Source organism: Pantherophis guttatus, chromosome 7, assembly GCF_059756535.1.
Source record: "Pantherophis guttatus breed Tessera chromosome 7, ASM5975653v1, whole genome shotgun sequence".
Taxonomy (NCBI): Eukaryota; Metazoa; Chordata; class Lepidosauria; order Squamata; family Colubridae; genus Pantherophis; species Pantherophis guttatus.
This window is the reverse complement of record NC_142069.1, coordinates 17,268,800-17,283,638: the sequence shown is the minus strand read 5'-3', so window position 1 is coordinate 17,283,638 and position 14,839 is coordinate 17,268,800. Positions and strand designations below refer to the sequence as shown.

At 41.5% G+C, this 14,839-nt stretch overlaps 1 protein-coding gene across 1 annotated transcript in view; it reads left to right on the top strand.

Annotated features, from left to right (window-relative positions):
• B4GALNT3 (beta-1,4-N-acetyl-galactosaminyltransferase 3) overlaps positions 1 to 14,839 on the top strand; it is a 91,680-nt gene that overhangs the window by 39,434 nt on the left and 37,407 nt on the right. Inside the window, exons 2-3 of the mRNA XM_087873692.1 lie at positions 9,899 to 9,993; positions 13,051 to 13,128. Coding sequence (XP_087729818.1) covers positions 9,899 to 9,993; positions 13,051 to 13,128 — 173 coding nt within the window. The remainder of the gene's footprint in view (positions 1 to 9,898; positions 9,994 to 13,050; positions 13,129 to 14,839) is intronic.

Here is a 14,839-nt window from a genome sequence, read left to right as displayed (position 1 = left end):
CAGAGGATACATTTAAGCATTGAAAGGAGCTTTTGACCCACTAACAACATATAATATCAGTCAAGACATTTATTGCTCAAATGAGATGAGCACCGCCCCCTAGAGTCGTGAACGACTAGCACATATGTGCCAGGCGGATCTTTACCTATACTTCCTCAATTCCTGCTTTCATTAAGTGGCTTCTTTGCTGGGGTGTTTGTTTGTTTGTTTTTTAGACCCAAGGGTGCCATGCATATTGCTTTATTTAATTGGTTTAATAAGCAAAAGACCTAGGTAAGACGAAGGGGGAAGGAACAAGGGAGCAGCTGCTGAAGTCTCTGTGGAATCAGTTCCACTATTTCTATGGAAACTCCTGTGGTTAACTTGGCATCTAAGACATTTGGAAGAGACTGAAAGGCCTTGGTAGATCAGAGTATCCAAACAGGTAATGCTGTGGTTAATGGTCTTTTATGTGGCATGGGGAGAGACATGAATATCATAGCTGTTCTGCCAATCATGATGAAGTCTATAATACTTCTTAAGATATACACCTGCTTAATCCTTTCTGGATTAAGTTTCCAGTGGGTGTATATCAGAGCTGGGTTTCAGCAGGTTCTGACCAGTTCTAGACAACTGGTAGCGGAAATTTTGAGTAGTTCGGAGAACTGGTAGTAAAAATTCTGACTGGCCCCGCCCCCCTCTCTTCTCTGCCTCCCAAGTCCCACCTGATCAGGAGGAAATGGGGATTTTGCAGTAACCTTCCCCTGGATTGGGGAGGGAATGGAGATTTTACAGTATCCTTCCCCTGAAGTGGGGTGGGAATGGAGATTTTACAGTATCCTTCCCCTGCCACACCCACCAAGCCATGCCACGCCCACCAAGCCACACCCACAGAACTGGTAGTAAAAAATTTTGAAACCCATCACTGGTGTATATACGTAATGGTTTAAAGTACCAACCAGAAATCATCTAGAATACAGTAAGAACATCATGCTCACTGCTCAGAAATGTCTTTTTATAAAAATGAAAAATGTGATGCTAATAATAATTGTTAAACTGATTCTGCCTTTCTGGACTATAACTTGCTTCTGAATGACCTATCGGTCTAAGCAGGAGTTTAGTAATGGAATTTAAGGTTTATATTTTGCATGCGCTTGCTTGAGAAACCATTTGGAAGAAGTGCTTTAGACTTGAGTGTGAGCATAGCACATTTCTTCTATTCATTAAAGTAACCCATGCAAGCCTGAAAAAAACATGTCCTTGCGTTAAGGGTTCATCCATGAAACTTAATGCAACTCCTAAAACAGGGGTACTCTTTCTTCTGACTTTTACGGAAGCTAGAAAATGTCAAGTTATAGAGAAGTAAGTTTATAAGTTTATGAGATGTTATAAGTTTATGAGTTATAGAAAGGAATTCCAAAGCACTTTTTTCAAATAATTTCAAAAGATTGGAAACCTTGTGTTTGTGTGTAGCTGGAGATAGAGGCATGTGTACATGTGTATCCGTAAGATATTTACAATCTTCTGTAGCTTTAGATTGGCTTCTGCCAATTGGGTCCTCCCCAGAGGAGTTGAAGTAAAGGTTCCCCATGCACATATGTGTTAATCGTTCCTGACTCTAGGGGGCAGTGCTCATCTCCTTTTCAAAAGAAAAGAGCCAGCGCTGTCCGAAGAAGTCTCTGTGATCATGTGGCTGGCATGACTAAACATCAAAGGCGCACGGAACGCTGTTACCTTCCCACCAAAGGTGGTCCCTATTTTTCTACTTGCATTTTTTACGTGCTTTCGAACTGCTAGGTTGGCAGAAGCTGGGACAAGTAACGGGAGCTTACTCCATTACGCGGCACTAGGAATTCGAACCGCTGAACTGCCGACCTTTTGATCGACAAGCTCACTGAGCACCTCCCCAAATTGGGAATTGGGGTCCAACACATCTGGAAGATGTTGTTGGGGATGTTGGGGAAGCTTGCATTAGCTTGCATTAGCTCATCCTGTTCAACTGATAGTGAGCTAAGAGATGCTGATTTATTTAAGCATGAAGCCATGCTGATCTGCAATGGCGAGCTAACATATTGCGATTGCCTCGTCAACTGATAGTATATATGGATCTTGATTATCTGAATCATCAAAGCAATCCCTGGTGGCCTATTCTGAGCCAATAACTTGATTAAGTCTTGGCTTGTATACCAGCCTATTACTTTCTAGGTGCTAACAGTGTCGGAAGATTGTTTTTCAGCCCTTTCGGTTAACCATCTGCCAGGGTGGCATGAAAATGCCCTGGTTCCACTTGGATGGTTTGCCAGACTCTTTACAAAGGCAGATCGCTTACTTGCTTGAAAAGAGGAGATGACAGAGCCATAAGAGGTCTGGCCATCATTTATTAATAGCACCGTGTTGCGTTTCCTTTTGCCTCTGAAGTCCTTCAGAGAATGTAGAGAAAAGAAGAGAGGCGGCGATGATGTAAAAACTGGAGCCGGAGCCCATCGAGAAATTTGAGAGATTTCCACCAGGGATCCGAAACACAAGTGGGAAAAGAGGAGTCGTATATTTTCATAGGCACATGGTACAAAATGGCAAGACAGAGGAAGTGCCAGATCAACTCTCTTAAAAATATTTAAGAATTTAAATTCTATGTCCAGGTCTTTTGAAGCAATTTATTTGCGATTTACCAAACAAATCAAATGCATCAGAAGATCACGATAGACTTTTGTGACGATAGCTAGGCAGGAAGACCACAAAGGATGGGAGATGTTGGTCAAGTCATTTTCTATGCTTGTGTTTCTCAACCTTGGCACCTTTACGGTGTGAGTGTTGGAAGAAATATCCATCTGGTTCAGTTCCAAGCCGGGAGAAAGACACTGGAGAGAAAATGGAGGCTGGAGACTGATTGGAAAGAGTGTTTAATAATGGAAGAGAATCAACAAGCACATGGTTTTCTGGTGCAGCTGATCACATGAAATTAAGAGCGAGGGGCTTTTACACCTTCTCTTGGGCTTTGAACTTGAGCTTCCCGTTCCTGTGCAAGAACATGTATTCTATTGGCTGTTGTAAGACTCCCATAGGGCCATGTGCAAATCCTAGAAGTTTGTCTGAGATAAGTTTGGTTGAAGCTTGGGCCAAGGCAATGTCCTTGGGAGATTTTGCATTGCAGTGAGCTCTGCTGCTAGATAATCCTATCTGGAGGGTCATGTCTTAATCCCATCACCCTAGTGCTGAATGTTTTTTGTCTTGTAGATAGGATGGTCCAGTCTTTCTTAATGGGCACCAAATATCTGCTGGGGGAAGGGAGCTGGTTTCTGTCTTTAAAAACATGTTTCTCCTTTAGGGAAATATAATATTCTGCCTTTTTAAATATTTCTCAAAATATTTCATTCTTCTAGGAGGGGTGACTTTTCTCATGGGGAATTCGACTCCCAGAATTCCACAGCCAATATGCTTTGACCTTTATGAATTGTGTGAGAATTCAAATAGAAAATAACATAGAATCTATTTTAAATCTATTTCAGGAAGTCATTAATAATTGATTAATAATTGATAACCTGTAGGTAGTACTATACGCCATTAAAATTATATATTGTTACATTTCTATATTGCTTTGGTATAATATGCAAATTGGTAGATGCAAATAATATGCAAATAAATATTTTTAATAGAATCCAACTAGCCTTTTTGGTCAATAGCTTCTGAAGAAATTGGGAAAATCATCCAACCATCTTTTCTCAATAAATCTTCCTTTCTATGTATTTATTAACTGCATTTCCTAAAATGTGCAAATTAATGCATCATAGATTCAGTTTCTGTTGCTAGTTGCTAGGTTGTTGTTGATCAGCAATACTTAAAACTGCAGTTTTGGCAACAGTTTTGGCTGAAAAATTAACACATTTATTCACATCCAATGACTATTTTACTACTACTTTAATTGCATTTTCTGAGAGCCCAAATATGATTGTTATCCTAAATAAGCTCAAAACCAAAAGTTACATTTGACTGTTAATAGACTCTTATCTCTTTTAGATTTTGCAAATAGCTATAAGGAGTTACAGTTTTATAAGGTTTATAATGAGATTTATAAGGTTTACCAATGAAGTAATTGGTAAAGCTATTTTTCCCCAGTTAGTAAGAGATCAATAGTTTCTTGTCATTCCCATTTAATTTTAGGGAGGCAGTTCTGGAATAACTATTCCCAACTGGCATGCTTTGTTTCTTGACAATTCTAAAGGTGATATGCAGTACATCAACAAAAGTCAATATAAATGCTATATCACATTCAGTATTTTTCATACATAAATACATACATACATACCAGTGGTGGGTTTCAAAATTTTTTATTACCGGTTCTGTGGGTGTGGCTTGGTAGGCATGGCAAGGGAAGGATACTGTAAAATCTCCATTCCCACCCTCCTCTAGGGGAAGGATACTGTAAAATCTCCATTCCTCCCCAATCCAGGGGAAAGTTACTGCAAAATCCCCATTTCCTCCCGATCAGCTGGGACTTGGGAGGCAGAGAATAGATGGGGGCAGGGCCAGTCAGAATTTTTACTACCGGTTCTCCGAACTACTCAAAATTTCTGCTACCGGTTCTCCAGAACTGGTTAGAACCTGCTGAAACCCACCTCTGATACATACATACATACATACATACATACTGTACATACATACATACATACATACACAAGTTAAAGAAAGGATATGTTTGTGGTATTCTTTCCCACTACAGGGATTGTGACTTGTTTATTCAGAGTTTCAGTGCCTTATTGCCTGTTCCTTGCTGACAGGATTTCAAAGGATTCCTGCTGTTGTAGTGTTTCCATTTCCTAAACAAAGTTTAGTCAAATGTATATATATTCTGGTTTTACTACACTCACCTTCCCCTGGCGGAATGCCTGTGCCCTTGCCCGTGTGTGTGTGTGTGTGTTTGTTTGTTTGTGTATAGTGCACGCTTTAGAGTCAATGTTAACTCCTGGTGCCTGCCTGGACATTTCAGAAGTTATCTTCCTAGGGCTGAAAAAGAGTGACCGGCCCAAGGTCACCCAGCTGGCTTTGTGCCCAAAATAGGACTTGAACTCACAGTCCCTTGGCTTCTACTCTGATGTCTTAACCTCTACACCACGGGTGTCAAACTCAATTTCATGGAGGGCCACCTCAGGGTTGTGTTTGACCTTGGGGGGCCAGGAGGGCATGGTCAGCTCGACATCACTCATGTTGGGGGTGCCAGAGGAGGCCTGCCAGTGAAAACAGGCTCCTGAGCTCCGTTTTCATCTACAACAGCCTCCTGCAACCCTCTGCCAGTGAAAACGGAGTTTGGGAGGGCGGGGCGGCCCTCTCGAGCTCTGTTTTCACTGGCAGAGGTATCGCGGGCCAGACCTTCACTGTTTCCAGGGTGGCCCCGTGGGTCAGATCTAAGCTCCCTGGGGGCCGGATCCGGCTCGCAGGCCTTGAGTTTGACACCCCTGCTCTACACCAATTCTGGCCCTGCTGGCTAAGAATTAGGATAGTTCTACTAATCTTCAAAAATTCTTAGAATCAGAAGGCTGGAAGGGACGTTGGAGGTCTTCTAGTCCAACCCATCACGCAAGGCAGGGGACCTTATACCATCCCAGACAAACGGTTGTGCAATCTTGCCCATGCCCCTTTTTGGGCCTAGTAGGCTTCCATGCACTTACCTGGGAGCCAAAACGGGGGGCATGGGGACTCCTGGAAGTGGCGGAGTGGGAAGGGGTGGAGCCAGCCAGCAATTTAACAACTGGTTAAACAGCTGAACCGGCCCAAACGGGCCCAAACCAGCTGAATCCCACCACTGTTCTCACACCTATATCTGTCACGCATCTAATAATAATACCTAAAAACATATTTAAACTGTCTTGTCATATTTGTTCTGCAAGATTTAGGGCAAAGATTTATTTCTACAGATGACATCTATAGAAATACAGTACATTAGCACCAGAGTTAATTATAGGTAGGCTATGGTTAAATGCCCACTTTTATCCCCATAATAAAGGAGATGTTAAAATGTTGAGACCCTCTTTTATTTTTTTTTTGTTTCTTGAAATATCCCCTTTTTAGACTCTTTTTTTTTTCTTGTACGTTTATTGTCTCAGGATTAGGTTTGAATGTATTCTTTTGTAAAATATTCTTTGGGCAAAATTGTGTTGGCTACCCAGATGAGAACTAGAGTTGAATTCCAAATATAATTTCCGTAACTGTTATTTTGCTTTTAAGCTCTTTAATTTTCTTGATACTGTAACTTGCACATACCCATTGTGAGATCATTCTAAGTAACATGGTTACTCAGAATCCAGCATGTAATTTTGTTTTACTGCCATGAACACTTGCGGGTGTTGACTTTTGAACCAAAGTTAATTATCGTGCGAGAGTTTTTGAACTTTCTTGGTCCATCTGGAGAGAACTCTGACTCTGCTGCTGACACACATCAGGTCGCTGTTCTTGCTGGAAAGGACTGCGTATGTTATTGCTTTTATTGCATTTAGGAGAAGAGAAAGGTTATAATTCAGAAAGAAAAAAAATATATATTCTGAATACAGAAAGTCCAAAGTTCTATCCTTGGTAGGATTGATAACACTCCCATCTCAATTGCAGGTCAGAGATCATTTAGAATAACAGAGTTGGAAGGGACCTTGGAGGTCTTCTAGTCCAACCCCCTGCCTAGGCAGGAAACCCTACAGCACTTCAGACAAATGGTTATCCATCATCTTCTTAAAAACTTCCAGTGTTGGAGCAGTCACAACTTCTGGAGGCAAGTTGTTCCACTGATTAATTGTTCTAACTGTCAGGAAATTCCTCCTTAGTTCTAAGTTGCTTCTCTCCTTGATTAGTTTCCACCCATTGCTTCTTGTCCAGCCCTGAGGTGCTTTGGAGAATGCTTTGGCAGCCCCTGAGATATTGGAAGACTGCTATCATGTCTCCCCTAGTCCTTCTTTTCAGTTCCTGCAACCGTTCTTCATATGTTTTAGCCTCCAGTCCCCTAATCCTCTTTGTTGCTCTTCTCTGCACTCTTTCTAGAGTCTCAACATCTTTTTTACATCGAGGCGACCAAAACTGAATGCAGTATTCCAAGTGTGGCCTTCCCAAGGCATTATAAAGTGGTATTAACACTTCACATGATCTTGATTCTACCCCTCTGTTTATGCAGCCTACAACTGTGTTGGCTTTTTTGGCAGCTGCTGCACATTGCTGACTCATATTTAAATGGTTATCTACTAGGACTCCAAGATCCCTCTCACAGTTACTACTATTGAGCAAGGTACCACATATACTGTACCTGTGCATTTTGTTTTTCTTGCCTAACTGTAGAACCTTACTTTTTGCACCATTGAATTTCATTTTGTTAGATAGCATCCAGTGTTCAAGTCTGTCAAGTTCCTTCTGTATCTTAAACCTATCTTCCAGAGTGTTGGCTATTCCTGCCAGCTTGGTGTCATCTGCAAATTTGATGAGTTCCCCATCCATCCCTATAGATTATAATGAAAATTTTGTTTTCGCTTCTGCTGGAAATTCAATTCTGCTGGAAGGTATCAGAGATGCTGCTGCATAGTACAGGTAATCCTCAACTTACAACAGTACATTTAGTGACCGTTCAAAGTTATAACGGCCCTAAAAAAATGACTTGTGACCATTTTTCACACTTACAACCATTGCAGCATCCCCATGGTCACATGATCAAAATTCAGATGCTTGGCAAGTGGTTCATATTTATGACAGTTGTGATCCTGTCCTGGGGTCATGTGATCAGCTTTTGCTACCTTCAGACAAGCAAAGTCAATGGGGAATCCAGATTCACTTACTAATTTAACAAATGCAGAGATTCACTTAACAACTGTGGCAAGGAAAGTTGTAAAAAGGGGCAAACTCACTTAACAAATGTTTCATTTAGCAACACAAATTTTGGGTTCCAATTGTGATCCTAACTCTGTATCAATTCTGGGCTGCATAGATATATTGATGGTCTGAGACAGGATGGATTTTTTTCCAAGAACAGTGCATTTGATTTTCACCCAGTTTGGGATATTGATTGTTACAACGATGAATGAGAATAATCATGAATAAAGAGCTGAATAGAAGAATGACTTTAAACTAGTGGTGAAATCTAAAATTTGTTACTACCGGTTCTGTGGGCGTGGCTTGGTGGGGAGGTAATGTGACTGGGTGGGCATGGCCAATTTTTAAAAAAACTTTTAAAACCATTTTTTCTACAAAAATTTTTGTAAAAAATGCTTTCAAAAGGCTCTGACGATCCCAGCTGAGTTGCCTGATCAGCAGAGGCTTTTTTTCTTTTAAATGCCTCTGACGATCAGGCAACTCAGCTTGGATTGTCAGAGGCTTTTGAAAGAAAAAAAGCCTATGACGATCAGGCAACTCAGCTTGGATCGTCACGCATCATCTTGGATCGTTAGCTTGGATCATCAGCTTGGATCGTCAAACTCAGCTTGACGATCAGACAACTCAGCTTGGATCATCAGAGGCTTTTGAAAGAAAAAAAGCCTCTGCCAATCAGGCAACTCAGCTTGGATCATCAGAGGCATTTAAAAGAAAAAAAAGCCTCTGATGATCGCGTGGCTCAGCTGGGCATGTGGGGGGCAGGGATTTTTGCTACCAGTTCTCCAAACCACCCGCCTCCATCGTTAACGGATCGGGCGATCCGGTCCGAACCGGGAGCATTTCAACCCTGCTTTAAACTACAGGAAAGTTGATTCAAGACAGGTATTAGAGGGAATTTTTGAATTGCCAACCAGTAGAACCAGTTGTCAAATGAGATGACATACTCCTTTACTGGAATCTTCAAAGAGAGGCTTTAGCAGATTTTGGCCTTGAGCAAGAGGTTGCACTAAAGACTTATGGGGCCACTTTCAACTATGATTCTACAACAATATGTAGACTGAATAATATATCAGCCATTAGATATTCTCCATAGAGGGAGTGATGGATCAATGGTTAAAAATGCTGGGCTTGTTAGCTGAAAAGCTGATAGCTTGTGTTCGAGACCCAAGCACTGCACGATGGGGTGAGCTCCTGTTCCTGCCTTAGCTCCTGCCCACCTAGTAGTTCGAAAGCATGCAAATGCAAGTAGGTAAATAGGTACCACTTCAGTGAGAAGGTAATAGCATTCCTTGAGCCTCTGTGTTTAGTTATGCGTACCACATGACCACAATGTTAAATAATACAGGTCTTGCCAGTTCTCAAGTCTGAACACTACAATCTCATGGATGACCTCATATGAAAAAAACGCTTCATTTGGGATTCCGCAAGAGTTGATTTTATTGCCAGCTTGTCTTTTTTTTAAAAAAAAATAATAATAATCTGTTAACAACCATCCTAAACTTGTAGTAGTTTTAGGAATATCCATGGTTACATTGGATTTTTAAGGATTAATTTTTATTTTAAATGTTGATATAAGAAAGAGACTATTACCAGATTAGCTCTTACACAGATTAGTACCAAAGTTATATTGTGGGTCATCTCGTAGCATAAGAGCCAAGGTGGCGCAGTGGTTAGAATGCAGTACTGCAGGCTACTTCTGCTGACTGCCGGCTGCCTGCAATTTGGCAGATCAAATCTCACCAGGCTCAAGGTTGATTCTGCCTTCCATCCCTCCAAGGTGGGTAAAATGAGGACCCAGATTGTTGGGGGCAATAGGCTGACTCTGTAAACCGCTTAGAAGGGCTGTGAAGCGGTATATAAGTCTAAGTGCTATCGCTAGTGCTATTGGTTGTCCTTCAGCTAAAGACGTTTTTAACAATTTTTTTTATATGTTGTCATGGCATCGCATACTGTATGGAACGTATCACATACATATTGCATCAGATAAAAGGATATAAGGGTTCCTACTTCTGCAGTAATCGTATTGCAATAATTTTTTTTAAAACCGGGGATTTTATTTCGCTGTCTTTTTTTGTCTGTGCAGGATATGGAAGCTGGAGTGACCTGGCAAAAGTACTGAATGGCCAACCCAAACCGAGAGTTGATCCAAGTCTGAAGTTCGATTTGACAAACGTTCAGGTAAACAAAACACAGAACCTTATGTGGATTAAGAGATGTTGTTAAAGGGGTACAGTTTTGTAGTACATCAATAAAACCGCATTTTTTTTTTTTAAAAAAACCCCACAACTAACAAATGTAACAATGGATTCACGTAGTGGAGATAGGAATGGAATCCTGATTGTTATTAAAAGTTATTACACCCCACCCCCCAAATGAATCATTCCACATTAAACAGGTAAATATCGACTCTTGGGTGTGTGGGAAGCCCCCCACCCTCCGAAGAATGAAATATTTTGAGGACTATTAAAAAGGCAGAATATTATATTTCCCTAAAGGAAGAAATGGAGAAACATACTTTTTTAGAGGCAGAAAGCAGCCTCTGAAATGTCAACACTTAAGAGATAAAGAGCTTATTGAAAGAGGAAGACAAGTATCTAGATAGTTCTATTCATAAGCAAAGCAAATGCTGTAGGCAAAAATCCGTTCAAGACACGATATTTTGAAACTCCCTGCAGCAAAGTCTGAAGAAAGGCAGAATGGTAGGATTAGAAGCAGCCCCTCACCCAAGATCCAACACGGGACGAAAGTCATTAAGCCACAATAGGAATTGCCCAAAACCCTTTCAGAACACAAGCCCCTTCATTTCACCATCCCAGAACAATTCAAACATCAAACCTGGGACTCAGATAAACAATAAACCAGAGAAATTGACTAGGATTAGGATTTGCATTTCCTCTTTTGCCTATAAAGCCAGCTACGACCCCTACATGACCCCATAGAAATCTGACAACAGCCAATAGAATACATGTTCTTGCATAGGAACAGGAAGCTCAAATACAAAGCCCAAAGAAGGTATAACCCCCCCCAACTCTCCACTCCATGTGGTCCGTTGCCCACGACCTGTCCATCAATAATCCATTTTTTCAATCAGCCTCCATGTTTCCAGTATCTCTCTCCTAGCTTGGAACCGAACTTGACTTTGCAAGTCAGAAGGTCGCAAAAGGTGATCACATGACTTCAGGGCAGTACAATAGTCATATATACATGCCGGTTGCCAAAGGTCAAAATTTTGATCACGTGACCATGGGGATGGCTGCAATGGTTGTAAGTATGAAAAAGAATCATAAGCCACTTTTTTCAGTGATGTAACTTCAAACGGTCACTAAACAAATATTTGTAAGTCGAGGCTACCTGTATTTTGCTGGACAGTCCCAGCTTTTTGTTAAGGGCAGGCTACACATCAAAATCAACATAGTACCTTCTTGTTGTTGTTTCCGCTTAGTTGCTTAAACTGCAGTAAAGAAAGAAGGAAGAAACCAAACCAGAGTTAGCAGCTGGTAGTTGTGGTTGCATTTGCCCAATGGTGGGACTTGAATAACTTAACAACTGGTTCTCTGGCTGGGTAGGCATGGCCGGTTGATCATGTGACTGGGTGGGTGATATCACTCGTCACACCCAGGCCCACCTCCCGGCCACTCGCCTCAAAGGCAGAGGTAGGATTCAGCCAATTGGGGCTAATCCCAACACTGGCTGGCCCCGCCACCACTTGATTTTTGGGCTGTTCTTTGGCCATTTTTGGCCATTTTCTGGGCTATTTTCTAGCTCTTTTTTGGGCCATTTTTGGCTGGAAACAGGCCAAAAAATGAGTGGGGGTGGGGCCAGCCAGTGGTGGGATTTACCAGTTTGCCGAACTGTGCAGAATCTTAACTACCAGTTCGCCCAAACTGGTGCGAACTGGCAGTAGCCCACTTCTGCATTTGCCCAAAGAAAGTTGTCTCAAGATCCAGATACAAGACAGTATTTTCAGGGAGGAATGGAACATTTCTACCATCTTGACATCATAATAATCATCATTTCCATTTTATTGAGTGCTTAGCATAGTTATCTTATAGCCACCACTTCCCAAGAGAAAACAGAGGATTAAAAAGCATGACAAAATCACAAACGGGGGATTCTAAAAAGTGAAGTGCTGATGGCATAGCTGCAAACTGTGCTCCCTGAAAAACAAAAATGACAAGTGGATGATTAAACATGCTAGTTTAGCCGTGCAGTGCAATTATTCAAGAGGAGATTAAAAATGCTTGTGTATGGATGAAAAAAAGAAAAAACTAAAAATCAAATGCCCAGGTATAGGATAGGGGAATATCTGACTGAGTAATGACAGTGTTTGTGAGGTCTTACGATTGCAAATTAAATGTGAGCTAGTTGTATGATATGGCTGTGGGGGATGGGGGGGAAGGAAAGTAAATTTTAGAGGGTATAATTTCAAAATCACAGAAAGTAATAACTCCATTTCAATTTGCATTGGCCAATCCTTTGTACAATTCTGAGGACCACACTTTAGGGAAGGATCTAGAGCGGAGGTCTTCAAACATGGCCACTTTAAGACTTGTGGACTTCAACTCCCAGAATTCTCCAGCCAGCTATGCTATGCTATGCTCCAGCCAGCTATGCTATGATGGCTGGAGATTTCTGGGAGTTGAAGTCCACAAGTCTTAAAGTTTGAAGACCCCTGATCTAGAGAAATTGGAATAACTTCTAAAAAGCGTAACAAAAGGTATCTATGGAGATTTAGGTGATGGTTGTCACAAAGGTTGTTTTTCAAAAGGCAACTGGAATTATCTTTTGTTTCAATGCACATCTTCAAGGAAAAACAAAGTCCAGTTGCCTTTTTGGGGAAAAAAAACCCCACCTTTGGGACATAACAAAAAATGAAACTTAAGATTTAGAAAGATAGCTGAGTAAATTGCGGAAAGATAATGTCAAAGGACGTCACATAAATCAAGACCAATTTTCCTCCCATTTCAGAATTTACATTGAGAGAATAATTGGGACAGTAATGATTGCAGGATTTTATTTTATTTTTTTTAATTCATGGACCTGTGTTTAAATTAGCTAGATACTAATCTTTCTTATTGATATAACTTCTATATTATGCAATTTCTGATAGATCTCGGAAAAAACATTTAGCATCTTTAGCATTTCCAAATACCTGTAAATCTTTAAAACTGAGTTCAGCTGCAGAGAAAAAAGAACCTCAACTTTTTCTTTTGTTTCTCCCTCCGATGAATTTAGAACCAAGCACAAGACAAAAGCTGGAGCAATAGGACCAGTTCTACAGCCTCAGAGAACCCTGTTTTCTGGATACCCAAGGTTAATCTCTCTCTACGTAAAATCTCCTATCTATAAAGTTATATAACTACAATAAATATAACTAGCAATAGTACTTAGACTTACATAATAGCACTTCATAGCTTTTTACAGCCCTCTCTATCAGTTTTACAGAGTCAGCCTATTGCCCCCAACAATCTAGGTCCTCATTTTAACTGACCTTGGAAGGATGGAAGGCTGAGTCAACCTTGAGCCGGTCAGAATTGAACTGCTGGCAGCGAGCGGAATTAGCCTGCAATACTGCATTCTAACCACTGCGCCACCATGATGGCTCCAGAAAAAGTGACTTACATCCTGTCCTTGCACCACTCCATGGTTCCAGGATTGCAATTTGGGCACTTGGCATTTATGAGGCTTGCAGCCAGGGAGGGGCTACTGGGGGTTCGCAGGGGGTCGAGAGAACCTCTAGCTAAGGTTCTGTGTAGTTCAGAGAACCCCCAAATCCCACTCCTGGCTGGCCCTGCCCACCCTGCCCCACCTCTCCCAGGAGTCCCCACACGGCCCGTTTTGGATGCAGATAAGTGTAGGGTGTGCGTGGAGGCTTGGGGAGGGTGAAAAATGGGCCTACCAGAAGTTCAGGAAGGCTGGAAATGGGCCCGTGTCTGGCTTCTCAGAGGCTCAAGGAAAGCCTCTGGAGCCCAGGGAGGGCAAAAATGCCACCACCCCTGCCGTGGTGCAGGAGGCCAACTAGGCCATGCCCACCATGGCCACACCCAGCCAGCAACCGGGCAGAGAAACCCTTGCTAAAATTTTTGAAGCCCACCCCTGGTTGCAGCCTCTTGTTGTCCTGTGATCATGATTTATGAGCGTCCCAGCTGGCTTCCAACAGGCAAAGTCAATTGGATTTGCGTAACAACTGTGTGATCCACTTATCAACCTCATGATTCACTTAATGGCCACAGTAAAATCATCGTAAGATTGGATCTAGTCATGTAATGACTCACTTTATGACCAGATCAATTTACAGTGCAAATTCCGCTCCCAATTGTGGTTGTAAGTCAAGGTGTACCTATATTTAACAATCTTGGGCTTCTCTTCCATGTATTGAATTGCAGGACCTAAAAACAAAAGTGTTGATTCCTTACATTTCTTTTATGATGGAGTTTCACCACTGCATGGTTTCCCCTGAATCTATTGTGGCTTAAAATTATGCGAAAGTCGTTTAAGGCAGTATATATAATTCACTTTTTAATGGAATAGAATCTTACAAATATTGATTTAAATATTCTTGAAGCATCAACACAATGTCTCCATTCTTCCAGGCTCCTTTTTATCTAATTTATTTTCATTGGCATTTTCACATTCTCCATATTACATGTAAATGATTTGCTCCAGAGATAGTGAACTGCCAGACTTTTTTTTTTTTTTTTTAAAAAGGACAAAGCTAGTCCTTTCTTCCTTTCATAGCAACAAGGGTTGAAAAGGACCTTTCCCAACAAACTATGAGGGTTGCTTTGTTTTGTCTCACTGAGCATCAATCAGTCTCCCTTTCATCATGCATAACCTGCTGTCCCCACATATTATGCTGCACAGATCATAAGCAGCTAAGATTGGGCATCTGAGACGGATAGAGATGTAGCCTTGGTTAAGGCGCAAGGCCAGAAATCAGGAGATGGTGAGTTCTAGTCCTGTCTTAGCCATGAAAGTTGACTTTGAGCCAGTCATTCTTTCTCAGCCCAACCCACCTCACAGG